The 27,016-nt window shown below is 42.0% G+C and overlaps 1 protein-coding gene across 2 annotated transcripts in view; it reads left to right on the top strand.

Moving 5' to 3' along the window:
* The first annotated feature begins 4,075 nt into the window (after positions 1-4,075).
* LOC132959500 (rho GTPase-activating protein 6-like) overlaps positions 4,076-27,016 on the top strand; it is a 72,031-nt gene continuing 49,090 nt past the window's right edge. For both annotated transcript variants that reach the window (XM_061032570.1, XM_061032568.1), the window contains exon 1: positions 4,076-4,751. In XM_061032570.1, the coding sequence (XP_060888553.1) occupies positions 4,278-4,751 (474 nt within the window). In that variant the 5' untranslated portion in view covers positions 4,076-4,277. The remainder of the gene's footprint in view (positions 4,752-27,016) is intronic.

Raw genomic sequence — 27,016 nt, 5'->3', positions numbered from 1 at the left:
ACACTTCCATGAAGGGGGGAAAACACGCCGTACAGGGATGGTCGCAACGCAGCGTCGTGCTGCCTTCACGGAGTCCTCGTAAATCCCAATTTAAAAAAAAATATATTTTTATTATTCTTTTTTTTTTTTCGTCAATTTTATTTAATTCAAAGAAACAATAAAGTTAAGAAAAACAAACATAAAATCTGAAAAAAATACTAATCTTATAATATAAACATTAATTCAAACACAACAGAACACTTCATTCAAAAACAATTTAAATTAAATTAAATTGGCTGCAGGCAAACACAGCCACTGGCAGCCCCCATTGTAAGTCCTCCTTACCAATTCATTATGCACCGTACAAAGCATATCACAGTACATTTTTGTTACAGCATCACGAAACAAAACAGTATCTCACTGACATATTTCCACATATTTATTCAACAAACAACTATTCAACAACTAAATAACTTATTATTATTTAGCATCAATATATATATATATATACATATATACTGTACATTCTATATATTTTTATTATATTATTAGTCTATATTATATAACATTTAATTATATTACACTATATTGTTCATATTGCACTATATTATATTATATTATACTACATTATATTATATAACTGCACTCTGCATTACTGTGGTACAACACATTCGGTTTAATGTGTATTTTTGAGCTTTCTTGTCTGTGCTGCTGTAACGCCCGAATTTCCCCTCTGGGGATCAATAAAGTATTATCCTATCCTAAACTGGCTTTCATTTTTCTTTTAAATGTCATGTTTGATTTTGATTCTTCAGTTTCTCTGTTGAGATTGTTCCATAAACCGATTTCCTTTCACAGTAAAACAACGTTCCCTCAGTTTGGTTCTGAATCTCGGTTTATTAAAGATCTCTGTTCCATTTGAATTATAACGGCTTTCCCTTTTTTTCAAATCTGTTTTGGATGTTGTTTGGGCAACGTTTTCTGATTAGCTTTAAACATAATTTGCAGAATGCTGTAATCAAATAATTCATGAAATTTCAACAACTTTAACTCAATGAAGAGCGGGTTTGATGGATCTCTATACCGACTTCTACTGGCTCTTTTTTGCAAAATGAAAAGTGAATGGGTTCGATGAAAACCCACGCTGGCATTTACTTGAAAAGGACGTGCCGTAGACATTCCTTGCCACATTAATCTCATTCCTTAATTTGTATAAACCAACTTTTAACATTATAATTATATCTATGAGTCACGAGTTGCTAAACTAATCCGTAGAGAGAAAGGGAGAAATCCACAGCATTTCCAATGACACTAAACGCAGCACGAAAAAACGCGATTTGAAAAAAAACTTCACATTCTCTCCCACGGACACCGTACTTCATGTGTAGTTCTAAAAAACGGCCAACAGATGTCAGTAAATGAGCAGGAAATATTTCACCTTGACACTTATTGACCTCACTTAAACAATCGCAATGACACAGCTAGTCAATTAGCTTTTAATGCTAGGTTGCCTGGAATAAATGATCACCAAACAGGGAGGGCATCAGTTGTCTGTTTAGAAAGCCATGAAATAAAAATGATCCAAGAGCCTGCAGCAAATCTATATGACCGTTGTAAACTACTCTGGAAAGATTGCATTTATTAATATTCAACCCTTCCATAAAACAAAAAGCAACCCTGATGTATTATATGTCAAGGTGCAAAACATGTTGTTTTGGTGATCAGCTGACACTGTCCATGGAAAGGCTGTTTTTTTCTTGAGGCAAATTACAGTCAAAGATGTCTGAATAATCTAATATTTCTCAATTGGAACAATATGGTGGCTTTTAAAGGCATACAACATGGGTATGTTTACATGAGCAATCAGAAATACGTGAAATCTTCAAACCCTAAAGCTCTGTATCTATCCGACCAATCTGTGCGTATGAACACAGTCTTTAGGAGTCATTTAAGTTTGCATGCATCTTCAGTTATTTATCCAATCTCAGGGTTAGATCATTTACAGATTAATAATTGTATAGAGGAAGAAAACTGGTACACTACACAATGAATCAGTGTTAAAGCCTGTATTGCAGATCTAGGCCTGCAGGTTATTCGCGTGCTTGGGCACGGTACGGATGGCCAGTGAGACCGCGCCCTATGGGCTATGGATTCCTTTTGCTCCTGACCTTCTGACCTCTCCATCCATATCTGCCTAACAGGCTCGGACAATGAAATGTACACTGAAACTCCCGGCACAGGGAAACGCTGTCCGTACACAGCTGGAGTCCAATCCGGACTCACTCTGCCTCAAACGGTTTCAGGCAGCGCTTCTCTAATGTCGTACACCAAATATGAAGAGTGTGTATATAACGCTGAACGTGGCCGGCTCGAGTGTAGCACTGTTGTTTTTACTCCCGTTCCCTCCGACCCCGGCCGCGTCTGACATATTTTGACAGACACGTCAAATGATCACTGTTTTGCATTCGGACGTTTTCCATGGTTACATATTAGAAACCTGAGTCCAGCAATGCTCAGGTTGTCTTTCATGTACGATAAAAGAGCTTGAATGCAGCATGACAAGTCAAGGATGCTGCAAGGGTCTGGACTTCAACTTCTGGAGACATGGGAGCATGTCGAGTGATGCTTTCGGCTGATTTGCGCTGGCTTCTTCATGTTCATTTTCATAACGTAAACAAGGGCCCGACCGATATGGGATTTTTGGAGCCGATACAGATGTTGGGGAGAAAAGAAAATCCGATACCGATATATCGGCCGATATCTTTCTTCATTTTGTTGATCCCTCAAATGCAGTTATCAAACACTTGTGTAAAATATAAACATTATAACATAGGACGATGGAAGTAACCGCACATGTACGTGCATCACCGCTTGACACTATGGAGAGTGATAATGCATGTTGTAATCCATATAGCGCCCTCTGCTGGTAAAAGAGAACTACTAGTGTAATTCAATGAAATTAAATGCTTTATGACTCGTGAATAAATCGGCACATCTGTGATAAAAAAAAAGTAGCCGATACCGATAGTCACTGGATATACTAATATCGGCCGGTATTATCGGCCGGATGATAAATCGGTCGGGCTCTAATTCAAACCACAACGTTTTCTTTCCATAAGTCCTGCCGCTTTGTTTTCACTCAGTCCGTTCTCATTCCCCCCCCCTTTTTTTTGTTCACCCCTGCAGACTGTTTTTAGAAGGGTCAAATTTATCTCAGCTGTTATCAGTGTCATGTCGTGCTGCTCGGTGTGTATGTGTGTGTGTGAGCGCGTCACGTGGCGCAGCTTCATAAGCTCCTTTATCAGCCGTCCGGCACCCCCTCCTATCCAGACCCCCGCTGTCCCTGTTCAGTTTTCCCATACTTTCACACACTGGGCCACACATGCTCCTGCTCTCTCTCTCTCTGTCTCTCTCTCTCTCTCTCTCTCTCACAGAGCCCCTCCAAAAGCATCTGTGTAAACAAGTGTCTGCTGGACCGTAGCCACAGGTGCATAAAGAAAGGCAAATAGTGATTAATCCTGCGGCTCACTTATTGTTTGGCTAATAATAGCACTCAGCAGGCTTCGCTGATAGGCCTATTATTGTTCCCAGACAGCGAAGTGGATTAATGGGAGACACGGATTAATCAACCTATTTCCAGCACCCGGCTGAATCATGTCTGTCTGAAGTGCCCGACCTTCTGCCCCCGTCTAATTGTGTCCGTCTGCTTCCATAATGATAATGAACTTATCAATCATAGAAACTTCTCGTGTGCCACATTTCTTTTTTGCATCGCAAAGCCATGCAGAAAAAATGATGCTGTGGAGTGACAGAGTCAACGTGGTGCAAGATTTTTCAGGAAAATGAAGGAGAGAATTGTGGTTTTTCTGAAGGAAATTTGGTGAATGAAAGTGAGCAAATGAAAAACAAACAGTAACCTGTTCAAATGCAAACTTCACTCGGATGATGGAAACTTAATCCAAAGTGTTTAACAAATTAGATTTTGGTTAATATTATGGTATGGTGATACTGATATCAAGTTTCCTGAACCCCCCTCCCACTCTTGCACGCTCACTCTTCGCTCTCAAACTGTCTTCTCACTCCACTCTGCTTTGGGAATGCCCAACGCGCAGAGGGAAGGAAAAAAGAATCCTTCTCAACTTTTGCGCAGCATCTGCAGCCCAAATGCAGCACACTCCAGCTCTTTTCCAACACATACTTGGACCTTCCACTTGAATTTTTTTTTTTTTAAAGCTGAATGGGAGCTTTAAAGAGATGCGTTGCGCTGCGCTGATGTGAAATCCAAAGATCCGGAGACAATGTCTGCCGCTCAAGGACTCCTCAACAGCGTCTTCTCCTGCTCCTCTCCTGCCTCCAAAGCCATAACCAAGCGGAGGCTGCGCCAAACACGGAGCTTGGACCCCGCGATCATAAGACACTGCGGCACCGGGGGCGAGGGAGCGTCGCCGTCCGCCGACGCAGGTGCGCCTTCGGAGCGCTTGGCTGTGAAAGCGTCTTTACGCGCCAAGATCCCGACGCTGAAAGAGCCCATATCGCCGTCTATTTCCTCCCCGTCGATCCCCCTGGACGTTTCCCCGTCCTCCAACTTCAGCTTCGACTATGATTTCGGGAAGCGCGCGAAACGGAATACCGCCGGGGATTTACCCTTTCTGGTGCGGGGACCCGCGGCGGCGCAGTCCGGGAGCACCGGCACGCTGTTCTCCCCGCGGAGGTGGCTCCAGAGGAAAGCGCAGCCGTGCAGCTCTCGCGCGTATGTGGTGTGGAAATCAGAGGTAAAGGCTTTTTAAACTTTTCTTCTTCTGTGGATTTTGCTCCGTCGTCTCACAGGTGATCCGCGTCAGTGTTTGTAGTTAACTCTCAGCTCCTGGAACAATTACAAAAAGCAATCAGCAGACTTTGCACTCAATTTACTTCAACTTACAAGCCTCGGCCAGGAGAAACATCTGTTTAAAATCGGATTCTGGTACACTCAAGGTTTGAATCCCCGACACAGATAGTCGCACGCGTCCATTCGGCCATAGCAAGCAGAGGTGTTGATGCAGCCAGTAGATGGAGAATTTACAGCTTTTAGAAGTGGGAGTGTTGTTGACCCCGCGGTGACATCTGCACCTGGAATCCATTCAGTATCAAACCAGTACACTACAAGTGGGGCAGTCGTCTTGCCCAAGGGCACATGGGTAATTAACTCGGGGAGGGAGGGAGGAGGCACGGCTTCACCTTTGCTAACCTGGATTCCTCCTTTTGAGAGTCTCATCTTTTACCAAAGTACTTCTGGGAAAGCTAAAGAAGATTAAGGATTCATTTATTGCACAAAATGTGCAATGAAGTGCACGGAAAGTCCTCCTACTGTTGCCGTCTTTTGTCTTCATATAGGCGTCAAATTGAGTGTGAATTGAGGGGAGGGCAGCCTATGAAATCCTTAACAAAACATACTTGGGCAACTTATTTTTAGCGGGGGGGGGCTTTATAGGCTGCATAGTTGGCACGAGTCCACATGTACAGATGAACCAGCATGATGATTTTCCTGCTTGTTTTGCGGCCTTCCTGCCACTTCTTCTTCCTTGTTCTCGGAGCATTAAGTGTGTGTGTGTGTGTGTGTGTGTGTGTGTTTGCAGCGGGGCATGTGTGTCCTGACGCAAGGGGTCTGCAGGACACACGGCCCCCGGACTCGGTTCTCACGACTGCGAGTGGTCGCAGGGGTCAAAACCATGAAGCCCTCAAACAGCTCTCCCAGCATTTCCGATTACGAAGAACAGCTTTCCGAAGAACAGCTCCACGCTCGCTCTCTCTCTCTCTCTCTCTCTCTCTCTCTCTCTTTCTGTTTCTGAGTCTCACACGCTGATACGCACATCTCCACACTCTCTCCTCTCCTCCCCTCGCTTCCTCCCGTCGAGATGTCGAGAAGCTCTCACTCGGCACAGTTTTCCCACCGCTGTCACACGTATGTTTTCCATGCCCCCCCCCCCTCCTTTACTGCTATGGCCCACTGAGGATAACACCCGGCCATCGGGTTTGGAGTCATTAGTGCAACCTGGACCGTGAAGTTATTGCACCTCAGAGTGTTTGTAAAAAAGACGGCGCCAAAAAAAGTGTTTCAGGTCTGCTGAGAGATTCGGTGTGAAGTAAAAAATAATAATGGAGGGTGAATAGACTTCATGTAAGGAATGCACTCAGTGTAGCAGATCATAGATTGATGAAGTTGCTACATACTTTTCTGAAAGCGTCACAAAATAACTATTTCACAGCAGTACCTGTTCCACATCGCTAAGTCTACAAACTGACTGGCCAACAGATATCTGCATGTACCGATAGAGTGCTAACAAATCCATCTACAACTTATTTCAAGCTCCTCACGTTGCTATAGTCAGTCTGTAAACAATACAGAGCAGGGAAATGGAAATCCTGGCCGGCCCTAATCTCCAAACACTGGTTACACAAGAAGCCTTGAAAGTTGGGTTCAAAGATTGTTGACACCTGCAAAGGACCCTTGGCGACCACCAAGTTGGTTTGGTTTTTTGACTGTCGTTATTTGAAAAAAATGTGGCTTTCAAACTCTTCACCACTGGTTGGATTGATCTGTAGTTTCCAAGCCAATTCTAGGGTTACCCTCATGACATCATCAGGATTATTTTAGATACAAAGGCCTCCAGTGCCACAAAAATACTTCACAAAGCTACTTCTACTTCAACAACGAGGGCAGGGAAGGACTCTACGCTACAGAAACAGTCAACTGAACTTGACAGAACTCTTTCTTAGCGAATCATTGGCTGATGATTTTGATTGTTGGTCGAACTTTTGCTGGCGATCAAATCAGAGATCCCATTCAACATTCTCCAATTTGTACTTTTTGGTGGTGTGTGTGTTTGGGTGTCATCGTGTAGAGGGCAACCTGTGCAGATCAAGTCTCATGCTATGCCTTTTTAAGGACGGGAGACACGAACAGAGAGAGGGCGAGTTGAAGAGAGCAGCGGAGACAAAGTGGAGATGTAATACAGTAGTTTACACAGAACAGAAAAGGTCTGACAGTTATATTGGCCGTGATGGCTTAACAGCTGTTTCCATGGCCAGGCTGTTGATGTTGAAGCAACAATGACGTAAAAAAAAAAAGAAGAACAAATCATCAGTCGTTCGAATCTGTGTTGTTTCAACAGTTGGAGGGTCGGTGACTGGAAGTAGTTCTTGGTGTGGAGTGACGACTCTAAAGTTGGGCATCATTGTCAACACAAGGTCTTGCTCAAACAGAGAGAAGGTGGAGTTTGTAAGTTGAGCTTGTGAAACAGTCCCTCTGCTTTCCAGAGAATAGCTTACTATTACTCACACACAGGCTTGGAGAGGAAACAGTGGTCTGCCCATTTAATCCTGCTTGTTTATGGGGCGCCAGAATGTTGACATTGTACGGCCTATTTTTAGACTCTCATACTTTATGAGAGAGAGTCGTAAGCCATTCCCAAATACAATCTCTACCATTACACAACCATTTACAACGATGAATAATAGAAGGTATTGACTTGGATTCAGACTATAGTCTTGGGATGTGAAACTTGAATGCATTCACAGAGTCAATCAAATGTTGTATAAGCAGTTTCAGGGTCATGATGCGATATGTTCCAATACCTAAAAATACAATAGGATACAATACGTTATGATAGGATAAGATGCGATACGATATGACTTGATACGTGGCCAACAATCATGACGATATCACGATCCTTGGACCCTTGGCTGAACTTAGTCATACGTTCAGTCTGTTGGTCTCCTTGGATCTAGAATCTCAAATTTGGTAGAGCCCTTCAAGAGTCCAAGAGGATGTACCCCAATGACTCGGGTGTTCTGCAGACTCTTCCTCTAGCTCAAAAATCTGGTTAAACCTGTCAAATGTTTTGGTTTTTAACAAAAAACCTGCCAAACTAATGGTGATTCCATCGGTTTTTTATCTGTACTTTTATTACAGATTGTTAACTAAGATGATGGAGGAGGTATCCAATATGCTAGCTAAACATCAGCGTGTGAGCATTTCCATTGTTAGCTCATTAGCGTGCAGGTGTTAGCATTTTGGAAAACAAACTGCTCGATTCCTTTAATTGAGGGGCTGTCTTATTGAATGGAGAAATGGATGTACCTAGAAACATCTAGAAATGTGGATCAACATGATCTGGGACAAGACAGCGAGAAAATGTTTCCTTTAAAGGCAAAATGAACAAAGTTCTTCGATGTTAAAAGCCCAAAACAAGTATCAATATCTTAGAAGAATCCTTCTGAGACAGTTGTTGGCTGTTTTGTGAGATTTCCTGTGTAACATTAGTGTGATTTATTTCCATATTCCTCCACACGGTATGTGAAAAATCTCATTAAAAACATTTGTGTTGAAACTTGCTCATACTGTAATACCATTTTTCAAACTGCTGGCGTAATGCGTCATTAATCAGATAGCATGCATTCTGATTCAAACTCTGTGTTTGCTGAAACACTCCAGCTTGAGCTGCTGCACATGTTTGCAATTGCTTACGCCATGAACCGTGGAAGATGGGGCATTGACACAGGTCATGGCTCCCTGCCAGGAGCCAACAGTTAAGATTTATTTTTCTTTCTTTCTTTTTTTTAACAGAAGCGGACCACATTAAAGTGTTTATAACGACAACACATGGTTTTAGTATAGAAAACTGTAACAAATCTGTTTATTTGAACTTTGCATCTTTTCAGTGCTTTGGGAGGATTTTTGGCTGAAGACGAGAGGATGTTTAGATGCTGAAGCTGTTGATGAAAAGCGCTGTTATTAAATTTAAAATGGCTGTTCTGAGGTTGCCATGGGGTCTGCAATGATTTATCCGCCATTGTTGGATTATGAATGATCTGAAAATATGTTACAAAAGCAAACTAATGCCTGTAAAATTCATATTTATAAACTTAAAGCCTTGAATTATTGATAATTGGTCATTTAGTTGTATTGCTGTATTGCAAATTAGCAAAATGACAATAAAGCTTTGTATCACATCTTCATTGTATCCAATAGTAACATATTTTTAAATCTTATTGTAACATATCATATCGTATGTAATGTAACGTGTATCGTAACGTACCGTGACACATCATAACGCATCGTAATGTATTGTAACATCTTAACATATGGTAACGTATTGTACCGTAGCACATGGTTGCTTATCGTAAGGTAACTTATCGTAACGTATTGTGATGCATCCTAACACATTGTAACGTTACCTATTGTAATCTAACTTATCGTAACTTATCGCAACGTAACTCATCGTAAGGTATTATATCGTAACGTATCGTCACACATCCTAACACATCGTAAGGTAATTTATCGTATCATACCTTATCGTAATCTATCATAACGTATCGTAACGTATCACATCCTACCTTTCCATTTTCATTGAATATGTAGTCTAAAATGTTTAGCATATAGGTAATCAGTTATTTGCTTCAGTGTTTCTTTCTTTAAAGTTTATTTTTCTGTCAATAACTGAGTCCATTACAAAAGCCACATAAAATGACAAATCTCCATATTCTCTACTGTGTTCTAGTTTACTTTAGATTCACATTCCCTTTGTTAACACAAAATAAGCTTGACAGACAAAGACTGAGTTCAGGTCAAGCAACAAATCGTCTCACATAAATCAATGTAAAAGCAGTTTTACACTTTAAATTTGAAATCTGTAAGATTCCCTGTGTCAGTATCATTTCAGTATCATGCTCTATGAAACAGAAAGTTGTTGAACTTGTGAACCAAACAGCTATCCATTCTGCCTTTCCTCCCTGATTTCCTCCCCGAGATCCCTCAAAGTGAGGAGGCTGCGTCGGAGGAACAAGACCTTGATGGTTTGACATCTTTGGAATTCTTGAACACAAGAATACACACTGAAAACTTTACTCGTGCACCGCCTCGGACGGTTCAGCCAAGGTTTGCAAGGTCTCACAAATCTCGTTTTTGGGTTTAAACAAAAAAATAAAGGAATCCTGGTGTGGGAGTGCAGAGCTAGTCAATCAGAATGTAGATGAAGGAGTCAATTATAAAACGTTATAACGCTGGTGGAAGAGCCGTCAAAACACTGAAACTGTGAGTCAGGGCGGACGCATTTTCTTGGCTCACAGTCATTGTTTCTGACTTGGATCTGTTCACAGTTTTCTTAAAGCCATAGCTGCAGTGAGCCAGGCTTCTTGTTTTTGATGTATTCATAGATGCTAACCAATCCAACTATTGAAAGACTTTACCAAGCAATAATACAAGAATAGAAAGAGCACAGCACAAAACATTCATGTGGACTTACTTTTTGCATGGGTTGTTCTCTGAATGGTCTGCATTACATTTGACAAACAGCAACAACAAAAAAACAATTAAGGAGTTGCTGTTTGGAGCCAAACATTCCTTGTAATTGTAAGGATGACCTCTGTAGTGTGTTCCAGTACAGCTGCCCTCCAGGGAGAGGCTCTGGATTTACGAATGTGAGTCTGCACAGGCTGTAGTTTGATTATAGTCCTCATTAAGTTTAATGGGCCTGGTTGTGAATATGAACGACCCACCGACAGACCAGTATGATGTCTGTTTTCGAGGGGGTTGACTGGAACACAGAGGGCGTAATTTCTCTGAGGCTTGGAGGTTGACTCATTCTCTTATGACCTATGAGTGAGCACCATCTTCCTCAGTTTTTTTTGTGTCACCCTTTTCAAATGTAAACAGGAAAGAGGGTGAGCGGTGGATACAATGAATCAAGGTTCTTAATGTCTACAGGTGAATAAACATAAACTCTATTTTGTCAAGGAGTAGAGAGTGCTTGGTATGAACACACTAAACAAACGGGACAGCAGAGGATACCATTGGTGGCCTTTGTGTTTCTACACTGTTCAGTTGAGTTCACACTTGATAAATGGATCAATACTACTTGTATGTCCCTTACATAGGAGGGGAAAATGGCGCCGTCCAATGGCAGCATTCTATGAACATCCCTCCCTCTTTTCTTAGTAGTTTTAGCCTGAGTGGTTCTTCGCAAAAATGTGTTAATTCCTTTTGGTTTCAAGGGATACGAGGGTGTTGAGGCATGCATTATATTGCATCAACTGTACACAACCCTTCGTAATGTAAGGGACTGACAAATTATACCAAGTCGTATGCATTGTGTCGGTTTTGTATTCACAAAGCCTAGATATTTTGGTGTCAAAATTCTACATGTTGTATCTTTAAAAGATAGCAAATGTTATCTTGACTTTTTTCACGTCGCCCATTTGCACCCACAGCAATCTTACCTTGTTCCTTTAAGAAATAGGGCGAGCTATCATAGCATCAACAAAGTAACCCTAACCCAAAGAAATGCAGTTTAGAGGCTAATAGGATATGACATCAACATTTGTTTCCAATGAGATGGCCGTACCTGAGAGACCCAAACATACTGTACAATGTGTGAGAAAGAATATTTTAAGCCTCTTCTCATGCCGCACGGAGAAACACAATACCTCCTGTCACGGGGAGGGGGGGGGGGTACATTTTTTGACAAGAGCGCCTAATGCTGTGTTGAAAAGAACCATATGAAACAGCGGGGCTTGTTTGGCAGTGTTTTCGGTCGAGCAATCTCACATCTCCTTTGGGATGTTTTCTCAACAATGACGGCAAAAAAAAACAAAAAAACAGAGAGAGAGCAGTTTGAAATAGAGACGGCTGAAAAGCAAACATTCATTTCCGTAGCCAGAATCTCTCTCTGCGTCCCTCTTGCCTGTTGCAGATTAAAGCTCTCCTCCAGTGAGAACGCATACAGTGTTGAATTACTTTTAGTGTGTGTGGGAGGGTGGATGATCTAATTGTGCACTGTTAGGTCTTGGAGGCAAAAATGTCCATCCCATGGGGTATTTGTGTGTGTGTGTGTGTGCATTTACAGTGGCCCCTGTTTCCACTAATGTTCCCTCTAATGCGGTTTGTCATGGACCAGAGGGGAAGCATGGATGGGATCCTCTCACATGTGCCGCAGTGTGTTAGAACTACAACTCCCAATTAAGTGTTTGTCTAAATCAGTGTAAACTTCAGTGATTTGGTCCACACACCGAGTGAGCACGTTTCACAACATCTCAAACACAAGCGTCTTGGACGTGTTGGAACGCAGCAGGATATTATCAGGAGAATTTACCTCCAGTGAGTGGGTGGGGAGGGCCCGGTTCCACAAGGTAGCAAAAGCATGCATTGCACCTTCGTTTGAAATGTCTCCACCCTCTAATTGGAATTAAAAGTTAAAAACACTTCAAAATTAAAATACATAAAACAGTTCTAAAACACGGACAGTTACAATGCACTGTAGATAACTAATCTTTCAAATAATCTGCATGAACACTCGTTGCTTCATTAGCAACCAAGCTAATGAGTTTGCTAACTGACCCCTAGCGAGCTAGCTTGAATCCTTTTTGCTGAATGCTGAAATACCAAAGATGAAGGCTGGCTTCGTCCCTGTTTTCCGTTTACATGGACGTAATGTTCCCAGACCTTAGCAATTTGCCAAGCACGATGTTACAACACAGGGATAATGAGAAGGTTCCAATGAACCAGCGTCACACTTTATAGCCTGCAAAGTACGCGCTGTGAAGCCATGAATAACCTCTGACCCATCGTCTTCCTGCACTTTGAATATGGGCAATTGAGAAGCCTTTTTCACTTTCAATTTTAAATTTTCTCCAGATCTTTAGATACCAATCAGAAGAGTTTTTACATCCTCTTTGTTTCGATGAGTGTGTGTTTGTGCGCCACAATCATAAGGAATGTTAGGACAGGAGGACACTACATGTTCATATCCTGTCCTGTTGCTGAAAAATGAGCCCAAAGGAATACAAATTCAATTTTCTTTATCTGATTTTATCTGAGGTACAGTTTTGATCCGAACGCTGGTTTGTGATTTGGGTACATCCGAGTTCAAGAAAGGACATCCTGCTTAGTTTGGTGACTTTATGTTACTGCCTATTTAGTGTGTGACGGTATCAACACTATCGTTGAAGAGCTTTTTCGCCTGAGCGTTCTCTGAATTAAAGTGTTTCATGCTGCATTTAGGAAAGATTAACTGAATGTTCCTGCTCACACATTGCAGGATTTGGGCAGCTAAGCTTCCAGTCTTACTACTTGTGAGTGTTTTGTGTGAACGTGTGTGGCATTTAACCCTGCGGTATTATCCAGTGTCTGTTGATCAAATATACCAAATACTTGGAGGTAGAAGTTCAAATAAGCGGTGGATTTGGAGAAATTGTTCAATTCGACTTCCTTTCTGTGTGTGTGTTTGTGTGAGAGGCTCTTTCAGTATGGAGAGTTAAGGGAATTATTTATTTGGAATTCCAGGTCAGAGTTCCACGGCGAGGCCCCCGAGGCAGCTACTGACCAAGTGACCCCTCCCCCCCTTGACTTCCTCTTTCTTCTTCTCTCCTCTTCCATCCACCAATCCGTCCCTTTCTCAACCTGGTTTTCAGAAGCTTACTCCTCCGGTCCATTCCTCACTTTTATTGACTCACTTTAACAGACATCCTGGCTTTATTCTGCTATTCTTTCTAATCCCCAGCTTGAGCTTAAACGCAGCAATTAAAGCAAAACATTAGATCATGCCGGTTTGAAAGCAAGCATCCATTCTTTCCACCAACACGGAGCCAACTATCAGTGCCATCTTTCAAACCCCAACAACAACCGGTTCAACATGTCCATACCAATCAATCAATCCAATAAAATATGTGAACATCGTTTGGGCTAATTCTTTGTTTGAACGTTGCATGGGGAAACTCTCCTGCTTGTATGTAGAGATCGGCCAACACAAGACATTTAGCACATGCGCCTTATGGTTCCAGTCAATAACCATGCCCGAGTAGGTGGACTACAACAACAATGGCCGACTCCCAAGTTCTGTTTGTGAAAATGGCGCCTGGCATGATTTCTTTTTCCCCCCTTAAAATGTACCCGCTCTGTAGTTTAAGGTCGTTTTTCAGTAGCGTGTTGTTTCATTACAAAGTCACACTGTCAACTAGTGGCCTGGAATGCTTACTACGGGGTTTGTAGTCGTTTTTTCAGTTGATATCAAAACATTGACGTCTGAACTCAGAACTATTTGGAGAATGAAAAGCGATTCTGTTTCCAGTGGATCGTTTTTATGTAAACATTGCATCAAAATCAGCGGATGATGTTGCACTAATTACGTCCATTTCTCATACAGGTCATTCTGGTGTACGGATTAGAAGTGAAGTCAATTTAAGGACATTGACAGTTGCAGATTTTTTTACAGCATAATCTGAGCATCTGTTCAGAATAACTCAGAGAAATTATTCTAATTCTCTCTTTTTTTTCCCTGCCTGCCACGCTGGCCTCTATGAAAGCGTATCCTTGACATCGGAGTATACATGTAAGCATGACCCCCCCCCGGCCTTGACAGGCAAAGTGATTTAAACTGCGGGACCCCCTCGCCATCGCCCCCTCCCCACCCCGAAAACAATCTGTCAGACAGTAAGGAAGCAAAACAAAAAAGAGACAGCAGAAGTTTCAGACACAGCCAGAGCTCTGCGGCTATAAATAGAAAAACAGCTCAGAGGAGGAACACTCGGGCTCCAGAGGCCAGGCCAGGCGAGAGGAGGCGAGGGGGGGCGGGGAGAGCCGGGACAAGTGGTATCGGTTGCAGGTGTGAGTTGAGGATTGTGCAGCTTATGCTTAAAGCTCCACTTTAATTGTGATGCGTGAACTTCACAGGCCGACGGGAGGGAAACCACTTCTAAGTCTGACGCATTGGCTCATCAGAAAGGCATGATCCTGAGAATGAGAGTTGTAATCCTCTACCGCCATCTGGTGGAGAGTTTGAAGAACTACATTGACACTGACCTTACATCATAAATCTTTGCCTTAATTTAAAGAAAGTATCAAACTAAAGTCAATGCATAATTATAGTGCAAGATGGGACTTAATATCTACATTTTTTCATTCAAATACAACCCAGTTTAATAGATTCAAAACCATAAACCACACTCGTATTTGCACTTTTAAAGTCGATTACATTTACAGAATTCCATAAAATATGCATATGTGTGTCTGATATAGGGATAAAGGGTGCAAAAGTGGAGAGAGAGGTGAGCATGCAAATATTTCCAGCCCTGCCACACAGCCTCATATCAATACTCAGAATGTGTGTGAATACAAACCCTGATTCTGATTACCCATCAATCCTCAGTCAAAAAGTTCCTCCATCATAGCTGCCATGCAGGCTTGAAATTATTGAGCCTGGACCGTTGAGGAAAGTGGGAACAAACTGACCATTAGCTGCCCCCTCCCCTCTGAAACTCACTTGTTCTCATGCTCAACCTGTTTATAAAAGTGTGGATTTGGAAGGGAATTAAAAAAAAAAACTAGACTAACCAGCCAATTTCAGGAGCTTCAGAAAAAGCTTTCAAAAGTATCTGTAGTGACTCACTTTGGCCACCAGAGGGCGCCAATGAGCTTCTCGTGAATATTTTTTTTTTACGACTTGGCCGGACTTCGGGAACATTCTGCAGCATTTGCAGAGGCACAGATGATGAATCACAGAATAAATGTGGGTGGGTGGGCTGCATGGCGGCCGGTCACAGCTGCGCACATCTGTCTCCTCTGTGTCATGACTATCTTACCAAAACATTCGAACGGCCCGATAGCAGCTGCAGGCAGGGCAATATTTCACAGCACTGAGGCCAAATAAAACGCTATAAAAAGCAGTGGACAAGGAAAGCTGGACTTTTTAGCACGACTTTAAAAAAATATGTTTTACACGACGAATGCAAACATTTACCTTAGAGGCATTTAAACAATCAAGCCGCGCTGACTTTCCAATAAATCGGCCGGTTTTCTTAAACCATTAAAGCAATAAAAGCGTCTGGTAAACGTGCTATTGTTATTATTACAAACTGGTAAAGTATTCTCATATGAGATCTCCAGTGGAGTGGACATGTTTGTACTGTCACCAACACCCACATATCACCCCACACACACGCTCATACACACACACAGAAACATAACAATGTGTGTTTGTGCTGCTTTAGCAAGGGAACAGCGTCACTTCCAAGCAGAGATCATATTCTCTCCTGCAGAGTACCTTCCCAGAACATTCATGTGTGTGTGTGTGTGTGTGTGTGTGTGTGTGTGTGTGTGTGTGTGTGTGTGTGTGTGTGTGTGTGTGAGGGACTGACAGAGGTTGTGTGCATAAGTTATTAGTTTCTGAGATCCAGTAGTCCCTGCAAGATAGTAAAAAAAAAACCTCCAGCATTGTTGGCCTACATTTTGGACTCGAGAGCGGGGACACAGTGTTTTATTTTTTAAACGTTGAAGAGCAGAATTTGTGTTCAGGCTTTGGCTGTTAATACAAAAAGTCCACATTTTGGAGGCTTCACGCTGTTTGTATCCTATTTTCTTATTGAATGCTACTTAAAAAGGTACCACAAAAGCAAATGAGCCTGCTGGCAGCTCAGAGAGGGTTATAACTACTCAAACTGGGGGAGGGGGAACTGCATGGTAACCCGCGATATGATATGATGCCATACAGCAGGACAAAACACGACGCAACCTGACACAAAATTACACATGATGCAACGTGACATGTCACAACACCAGCGGCACAACACAATGCAAAACGACAAAACACGATGCGACATGACGGAAAACAGCGCAACGCAACACGACGCAAAACAACGCAACGCAACACGACGCAAAACACGACGTAACATGACGTAACATGACGTAACATGACGCATTACAGCGCAAAACAGCGCAAAACGATGCAACACAACACGGCGCAAAACAACGCAACACAACATGATGCAAATCAGAGCAACATGATGCAAAACGTTGCAACACAACACGGCGCAAAACAACGCAAAGCGGAAAAAACGCAAACAGACAAAACGTAACACAACGCAAAACAAAAAAAACACAAAATGACAAAACACAAAACAGCGCAAAGCAACACGGTGCAAAACACAACGCAACGCAACGCAACGCAACGCAACGCAACGCAACGCAACGCAACGCAACGCAACGCAACACGACACAAAGCCATTTGCAATGCAATCAATGTGATGCCTTAAATTAATATACATGATGTAACATGATACAATAACATACGATACGTGCCATTGTGATACGCAGCCCACAATAACATTAATTTCATGATATCGAGATGATGTCATCATTAATAAATCACATTATGAATCATCACAGTAATGTTTTTGATACGAGCAGCGACAGCCGACACGGCTGAAGAAAGCTCAAAGAAAAGGTTTCATTTATGTAAAAAGGGAAAAACAAGGCTGTTTTTCTTCAAGGCCAGAGCAATGAGTCCGCTTAATGAGATTAACTATGAGGTGTGTCAGTCTGGCTTCCCGCTGAGAGCTGCAATTTACCTTAATTTGACCTAATTGGAGGAGGTTTGGTGTTGCGGAGCTGCCAGGATGAAAGCAGAGCGTGGGAAGTAGAATCCTTTGTCTGAGGTGAGATAAGAAATGAAGAGATATCAAAAAGAGAAAGAAGAGAAATGCTGAAAGAGAGAGAGAGAGAGAGTGAAGTAGCAGTAACTAGAGTTTGGGTAAAAACGCTCCCAAACACACACACACCTGGGTTGGATTAGCGCCGGCTAGCAGGGAGGCTGTGTGTTAATGGAGATTTAATAGGCTCTGAAATGACTTACCGCAGTCATATGGTGCAGTGTGTGTGTGTGTGTGTGTGTAGTGTGTGTGTGTGTGTATTTGGATGTTTACCTGCATGTCTTCATGCCGTTTTGGTTTTATGAAGTTATTAAATCTTTCCATTTTGCACAAAGAGGAGACAGTCGGCTCGAGAGAGACCGGCATGCCGGGCGATCATAACATGACTAAACACATGTTTGGATTTGCTTCATTGGGTGTGTTTACAGGGTTTAGATGGGATTCCACTTGGGATTAAAGGACGCTGGTGAACATGAGTGTACATTGTGGCTTTCTGGACGCTGACTTGTACTGAAATTTTAAGAGACCAGGACAATCAGAGATGTTTGAACATTCTTTCTTTCAACCTCAAAAGATCAAAAAACGTGGCATGAATTGGGTTTTGATTTGAACATTTCTTTGGTTGTCTTGTCCTGCAGTTTCTTATAACTTTAGGGTTCTGTAGCATGCTTCATCTTTTTTGTCCAATCAAGGAACTCGTTGCTACTTGCAAGATGGCCTGTATCAGAAATAATCAAATTGTGTTTTTTTCTTAGCAAATAAATGTGACTAATACTGGTACAGAGAATTGTGATCTTTGTTTGTTTTCAGATGTAAGAAGTCATATTTAACATCTTCATGTGGGGATGTCTCAAAAGCTATATTTGCTGCTGAATGACGGTTACTGTGTTGCATTTAAACGAGCCGACAATAAGGACCTTATCGCTAAATACAAGTGCACCAAAATCTCTTCCTGTGTCTCTTTGTTTTTCATATCCCTCCCAAGGATTTCTGAATTCAACTCTGCAGACTCTGACTGTGAGGGCTTTTGTCTGTTGCCGCGGCAACAACTCGGTGTTGTAAACACCACACTGACCCTGGCTGTAGGTGTGAGAACAAAGAGAAGCGTCCCTCTCAAATGTAAGCATTAAAAAAAGAAGATAGTTTAGACGTTTTCGAAGGCAGTGACGCAGTTTGCGAAAGTTCTCGGTGGAAAAATGTGACACGAGGAACGTCGACGGGAATTATAAATAGGATGGAAAAAATGTTTGGAGGCGCAAAACGTCATTTACCTTAAGCATCGGCCTTACCTTTGCCTAACCAGATGTTAAGGCTAAGTGTTATGAATTGGTTTGACTGTGGAAATGTCACTTCAAGGCTGAATCATTCAGACAGAGTGGAAGAAATCAAAGACTTTAAACACTTATGACCGAAATGGTTTTTTGGGGCCGATACTGATACTGATATCGATATTAGATACTGATATCTTTCTTGGATTTATCTTTGATCTGTAGCGATAGATAAATATAGTTACACATATACATATTTATTATGTCGATCCCTCAGAGGCAGTTATCAAACACTTGTGGAAAATATATATAATGAAGACAAGATGGTCGCTCAACTGGAAATTAACTGTGCATCACAGCTTGACAATTTGGAGAGTGATGATGCTTGTTGTAATCCATACAGCGCCCTCTGCTGGTGAAATAGAACTGCTAATTGATTACAATAAAACTCAAATGAAATGCTATTTGACTGATGAACAAATCTAGTAACATCGGTGCAGATCTGCGATACAATTAGCCGATACCGATAGTCACTTGATATGCTAATATCGGCCAAAATTATCGGCTGGCCAATTAATCGGTCGGGCTGTGAGTGAACAAGTGTTTTTTTTAGCCTTAGAAGCTAATGTAAGAACAAATGCTGCTAAAGTGAAAATTAGCTTACAAACCTGCAGAGGTGGGCACAGGTTATCCTATCCTAGTCTTGTGTTAATAATTAACTTTTGAAATATTGGAACCAAGCCTGGTTTAAAAACGTATTCTTTCTTTAAGGAGTGCTTCCTCTTGAACACACACACACAAAGACACACACATGCATTCACACCAAAAAGCAGAGCACATGGGGTTACACATCGGCTGGACAGGTAAGAACAGGAAACCACTTACTTTGTGGCTAGAATGACCTAACCTACATCATATAACTGGAATGAACCCAGCTTGTGTGTGTGTGTGTGTGTGTGTGTGTGTGTGTGTGTGTGTGTGTGTGTGTGTGTGGGGGGGGGGGGGCACTGATGTGAGGTGGTGGGAGTGTGGGTGGAGCCATCAGGGGAGTCAAGCTTGGATTCCAGCTGCATTCCAGAGTTGTAAAAAGGAGAAGGGATGGATCTGTCAACCCCCCCCCCCCCCCCCCCCGCCAAACCTCCTGTCCGTATTCTACTCATTGTATGCCTCTACTCAAACACACATACACACAAAAAGGGAGTCTGTCTGGTGGATCTCATGTTTAAGCACATGACAATTCTGTCTTAGTAGTTACGAACTTCCTCAAAACACAAAACCTTTGTGTTGCCGGGAAAATGTTGAAGTCTCATTTCGGACTGTTTTATTTTTTACAAATGGTTAATGGATTAACAAACTTTTTAAACGACCATATGGGCAATTTTCAACACATTTTTCTTGTGCTAAAAACGTGAAAGCACCTCAGACATTGGTAAAAGTTTTTACATGCTCATAATTGCTACAGATAGTAGCAGAGAGAACTCCCATGATTCCCCGCCAGCCTCGACATCATCTTTTGCTATTGTAGTATTGATTGAGAGCCCCCTGGTGGTGGAATCTACGTATTGCACCTTTAAAGGAAACAACATTTTTTAGACGTTTCAAAAATATTTCAGATAAAGATAGATAACTTCAGAGGACTTCTTCTTCTTTGTAATCTACAGTTTAGCAGAGCGCCATAGCGTCATAGCTACACGTGCGGCACACTCAGATGAAACGACAGTATTTGTCTTTTTCCCAGATTATCCTCGGAGGGATGAAAGCGCTGCTGTCGCTTGTGAACAGAGCATTCCTCGAAGTCTGCTGTGTTTATTCTGCAGACTAAATATTTAGACCCTGAGCTGAGGAGAAGTGAGGCCGCTCAGTTTTCACTTTGATATTTAAGGTTTGGTAATGTTTCAGGCCAGGTGATCACACGCAGACACATTCATGGAGTGTGTATACAGCTACGCAAACACGCCCGACATGGTTTACCTGCACTTGTGTGATCGCAGGAACACATACAGGCATGTAGCAGAAGGTATGCAGAAACAATAAAAAATGACAACTGGGAGAAATGTTGGGAATCCAAATACGGATAAGGGGGTAAGAATGTCGCTTGTACTCCGTTTTTCAAGGCTCATTGTAAAAACAATTAGTCATAAGTCATTGCCAGTTCAACTAGGAGTTAGCATTAACGCTGTGATAACCACAGACTGTATATAAAAATGGACGTTTGTCTCTTGCTTTCTGAAGAGGGATTTTGAAGCCAATCATTGGAGGTCGCCATATTGGGAAGGCTGTCACAAACCAGCTTGCAGTAAGCCTTGGAACAAAGAGCCAGAGCTGAGGCGGGCTTTAAGCCTCCTGACAAATGGGGATACAAGCTCAAGTACATTTACGGTATAGTATCGTATCCTATCATCAGTTACCCTGCAAATCCCAGCCCACTTTCTATTCTGCAAATAATCACCAGAAGAAATAAGAGAATGCCAAGAAAGAGAAAGAAAGGGGCAGAGGTTGAGGAAAGTATGTAGCTCCCATTCAAAAGCTCATATTGCAGATTTTTTTTAAAGATGTTATCTTCTTTCAAACTTGCTCAATTTGAATACAGTCATTTTCTGCACCTCAAAGCGGTGAAACAGCCACCTCATTGAGTTTCTCATCGTAGACGACAAGCAGGTTTGATAAGACAATAAGGAATAAATAATCAGTGGAGGCTGTGCTGTCTGTACTCAGCACTCTGCTTCCATTTCATTTGCATGTCCTTGTCCGCGTTGTGTGATTTTGATTTAAACTTGATTTGCATAAAAAAAAAAAAAAACTTGATTAGACTAAGCGTTGGCAACACTCAGCAAACTCATTTGCATGCAAGCAGGTAATTGGACGGTCTCTCACTCATTGTACACTGATCAGCCCCTGTCCAAGATTTATGATGATTTTTTAAAAATGTGATCATGGTCGGGGAATTGTTTTTTTTAGAAATTCACAAAGCAAAATCTAACAGGAATTCACAGAACTGCAGGTTTAAGCTGTGTTGTCAAAGCCAATCAGCATTTAGATTTCCTGACTACCTCAAACGCATCAGAAATAATCGATCTGACCTACAACAACAGCAACAACAACAAGCACTTTTAGTTACCTTCTCCTCTTGTGGAAAAACCTTACACAGCTTGCATGTTTATCTTTATTGAAAATCAATGTCTGCTGTCATTGCAAACATTTTGAGCCTCTGCTGTGGTCTAAAGTTTATCAGCCATCAGGGGCCCCCCAACAGGCCTGGGGCCCCCCCAACTGACCCCTGGCCTTGCTTGTTGACTAGCAGCGCCTCTGTTAACAAGGAGAAATGTGCTGGACTACTACTTGGCAGCATCAGCCAAAGAACCAAGATACACACATTCATCAAGAAAAAGTTCCTGCATTCATACACTCATTGGAAAAAAAGTTCCTGCAAAAATACAGTGATCGAAAAAAAGTTCCTGAAAAAATATTTGTTTTGCAAAAATACTTTAATCGAAAGAAAAACTTCCTGCAAAAATACATTCATAGAAAAAAGTTCCTACATGCAAAAAAAAAGTTGCTGCATACACAGTCTTGGCCAGTTGGCTGTTTGGCACAGTTGTAAATGAAACCTTGGTTCATATTCTGTACTTGGGATATTTCAAACCATCTTAAAAAGTTGAGTTCTCAAACTCAATCTTTGGGAGGAACACTAAGCATACGCACAGGAGACTTTCAAATGTCTCCCTAATAGATTCCAAACATCCATTCTGGCAGATAAATAACCACAAAGGCAGGTGTGAGGACATGCACACTGTCACACAGAGTGTTTGGACAAATGTACCAAGAAGAGATGCTATCCTTCAGCTGAAGGAGGCTAAGCCAATACACTCAGGTCACATCACTCAGTGGACGTTTCATTCTATTATTCAAGCTGCTTCAAAGCCTTCACTCAGACGTCTCTGGAGATTCGCTCCACGGAGAGAGAGTCCTCAACGGCTGCTCCTTCGGTTTACACAAGAGTCGGTTTCAATGTTTCACGTCAGGCAGGACTATGTCGGTGACAAAGGAGCGAAGACAGAGGGAGAATGAGTTTTTGTTGTTGTTTCTTTTTTAAAGTATGGACGAGTTGATGTGCTCTAGCAGGTGTGGAAATGAGTTTTCTTAATAGTTTTTAGCGATAGCTATTTAAAAAAAACGCAACACAAATTTCATCCAAGACTTGAGTTGACATGAGCATGCTGATCCTGACGCTACTACCCTGCTGCTATGACTCCGAGGGAAAAGGATTGGCAACCCCTGCATTAGTGCTGAATCATTTATGCTGACTAGGCAATTTAACAGTGATTATCGCTAAATTAAATTGCGATTAATCACATTTTTAATTTCAATTTTTTACTAAATTCATTGTTTTGGCAAATTAAGCTTCCATTTTTATTTTACTTACTGTTTGAATTCAACCCTGCTTTTATTTTGAAATAAAGTAACATCCTTCTGGTCCAACCAAAGCTGAGCTGTCTGAGAGTTCTTTAAAGTGCAATGAGACATTCAAAGTTGCATCATTGTTGTTCTTTTCCAATCACTGCGACTATAGGGTGACACTGAGGAGGATTTAACTACGATGTGCCCAAAGGGACAAAATAGCATAAACGCAACAAAAAAAAAAAGAAATTCAGACCTTAAATAATCGTGATTCACTAGTTAATGCTGACAAGTAGATTTAGGCACATGCACAACAAGCCCTATCACACTGAATGACACTCCTCCTTGTTATTGTGCTGTCCCGCACAAGTGGTGAGCAGAGACGCCATGGCAACTGTTGCGGCAGAAAACATTAAGGAAGCGTGGGAGGTGGAGGACGCTTTGAGTGTTGATGTGTGTGTGTGTGTGCAGACACGTGTGCATTAAGGTGGAGGAGCTGGAGCTGAAGGGGAGAGCATCTGTATGTGAGACGCAGCCTTTATCAAACGGACAAGAGAAGCCATTCAGGCGCACTACGGGGACAAACAGGTTGTGTTTGCAAACAGGCATTAGCATGAGAAAAGGGTGATAGCCACTCTTATAGTATGATCAAAACAATCACAGAAAAAACGGTCTGTATGCATCTAATCTGTCATTTTTCTTTAAAAACAAAAAATGAATTTAAGTTTCAAGGACAAATAACTATTTTATGAAAAACCGACTTAGTCTTAGGTGGAAGTTGTTTCACGCTAACCGCAGGCTACATGCTCTGCTTGATGCCCCGCTTTGTCACTTTTTCTTTACGGGTGTGTTGCCAATCAAAACATGACGAGCATCTTGGAAAAAAGCTAGCAGTAACCAGTTCAAAGCCTTTGGGATGTGACTTGGCCTTCAAAAGCATAGGATAGAAAATCTGCATGAATCACCGGGGTTTGTTTGTTGTGAAGAGGAAGAGAAACCTCTGGGGATGATTTAGCTCCTGGTTAAAACCTCACTAATGATACACTGAAGGTTAATGTTTGAACTCAGAAGCGATTCAGGATGCTAATAGCGCTGTGTGTTGAGCATGAATTGCCACTGCTATCTGCTATATCTCAAGGTCCTATTACTGTAACATTGGGTCTCATTGTCTGATGACCTCATTGCACCTCCTCTCTCTGCTGCGCCAAGGTGCCAAGCGTCTGATCCTGACCAATCTGAGTTCAGTCAACATTCACACTTTTAACCTGTTTATTGTGAAGTTGAGTCTGTACCGAAGTAGCACTACTTTATAACAAAGCTTCATCTGTATCTTAACATAACAAAGCCAGCAAGAGCCGCTCATTCAGATATTTTATAATAATAACAGAATGTCAAGAAACTGTACTTTTTAAAAAATCATCCAGAGTTAGAATTTTCAGGATAACTGGAGAGTTTTGGAGTGACAGACCTCATAAATACTGTGGCGCAGTTACCACCAACTCTCAGCACATGGTAAAAACAATCACAGGTGGCTGTAAGCGCCAATATATATGACTTAGATGTTTAGAAAGGGCCCAACTGTGCCTGAAATGAATACATAATGGCTCATTTGAATAAGCGCAAAGACACGTTTTTTGCGCCGCAGCGCGTTTTGCGGAACATTTGCACTTTACGTGTGCTTTGGGAGTTTTACCATGAGTTTTGTGTGTCTCTTTTGCACAGGTTCAGGGGGCGCAAAAGCTATTCAATCCCTTTGAGAATAAGGGACCCATTTTTCAAGGGTTTAATACTTTTACCCTTTGCGTGTGCGTTCTGAATTTTACGAGTGACAGACCTCATAAATACTGTGGCGCAGTTACCACCAACTCTCAGCACATGGTTAAAAACTATCATTCTTACCGCAGGTGGCTTTTAGCACCAATGTATATGACTTAATTGTTTAGAAAGGGCCCAACTGTGCCTTAAATGAATGCATAACGGCTCATTTGAATAAGCGCAAAGATATATATGCTTTTTGCGCTGCAGCACATTTTGTGGAACATTTTAAACACTTTGCAAGTTTGCAAAATCTCTTTTGCACAGGTTTAGGGGAGCGCAAAAGCTGTACAATCCCTTTGTGAATAAGGGTAATACTTTTATCCTTTGGGTGTGCTTTCTGAATTTTACAGTACGTTTTTTGGATTTTTTGCACACGGCGCAATAGCTACACTATCTTGTGTACGTCTTTAAAGCACTTGACCCAAAATTGTAAAAACTATCGGCAGCATTACTCAGGGACAAAACCCGCCAGCCGACCAGCCCTGCAAACGAGCTGACAGAGCAGGCAGGCAGGAAGACGGATAGATGGGTGGAAGGGTGGAAGGTCACATCAGCAGACTAAAACATGAGCAGACAGACAGAGCAGAGCGAGCAGACACAGATAAACATTCACACAGATGAGCGGAAAGACTGACACATACTGATTGCAACAACAAAAAACGGATTTCTTTTCTTTCTTTGGGATGACGTCGTTTGGAGTCGGGTGATGAAAACACTCAGACTCCGTGGGGTATGCATGCTGACATGGATAACGCCTGTGCATACACACACACACACACACACACACACATATACACGCACATGCCTTGTGTCTCGTCTTTTGTCTTGTAAGCATTCTGACATGTTCTGAGGCCACTTTCATGCATTTTTATATCTCAACATTTGCCTGTAATTTAATCTTGCGAAACTTGAAGTGAAGTCAACATGTCTGGCTTTCTTTAAAACAGAACCTAAAACAAATTTGCAGACTTTTTTTTTGCTACATGTGTCTTTATCCACGCTTCAAGATAGAAAGGTATGTACTACCCTTTAGTTTAATACTTTCACCAGACAAGAAGTATGTAAAGAAACATCAAGGTCCTGAATGCAGGGTGCACAGCCACCCGATTACATGCATGGTTAACACAACGTCTATAGATACACAATTTCTATCACACACATTTTTTAACACTATCTTTAAACGGATGATCGGATGTTGACTCTCTCATTGAGGGCTTTCACACTTGCAGAAAAACTCCTGAAAATTCCTGCTGATGTGAGAACACAGCGGGATATTATCCAGAGAAATGACATCGAGCCAATGGGAGAGGGTGGTGGCGTTTACATCCTGATACTGGAGTCAGTGCATATAGTGTATGCACGCGACCGCTACGATCTCCGTTTCCTGTTCTTCAATATGTTGTTCTCCGCTCGTATTGTTGACTGTGTGATTCCTTTTAACTACACATTGCATTGCTATGAAGGCAAATATTCTCAATATGGCATCGTATAGCGGACTCTGTTGCTTCGTCCGCTACTTCTGCATAACGTCAACAGCCAAGTCAGGAGACTATCCAGAGCGGTCCTCCTGAAATGATCTAGATATTATCCGGAGGGCATGTGTGAAAACGGCTAATTCCACTGATATGATGCTCTGAAGGAAAAACACACCCTGGCTGAATATAGTTTTCATGAGTCTCCCTCTCTCCCCCCCCCCCCCTAGCTGCACCTCTGGTGGTCCCGCTTGTGGCAATTTGTAAGTTAATAAAGCCAGACAGAGGAAGGGCGGAGCTAAAGAGGAGCTTAACCATGAAGAATCCTCGAAGCTAGGCGAGGCATTTTTGCATCTGAAAACTCAACTAACCAGACTGCACTTCCTCTGGATATGGACCTGATGTGCAAACCTGCTCGGCAATAACACCCCGAGTCGATTTCCTCACCGTGATTTGAATGAAATGCACTTGGATGCTTCCTCGCGTCTCCTCAAACACGATCATAAACTGACATTAGGTATATGCAGGTCATGTCTCTTTCCAAATTGCATGCAGAAATGAACCTCTCCACCTTGATGTTTTTCCACATTCTTAATTATTTTTTTCTTCTCCTGCAAAACATAT

The sequence above is a fragment of the Labrus mixtus genome, chromosome 24 (assembly GCF_963584025.1).
Source record: "Labrus mixtus chromosome 24, fLabMix1.1, whole genome shotgun sequence".
Classification (NCBI taxonomy): domain Eukaryota; kingdom Metazoa; phylum Chordata; class Actinopteri; order Labriformes; family Labridae; genus Labrus; species Labrus mixtus.
This window is presented reverse-complemented; position numbering and strand designations above follow the sequence as displayed.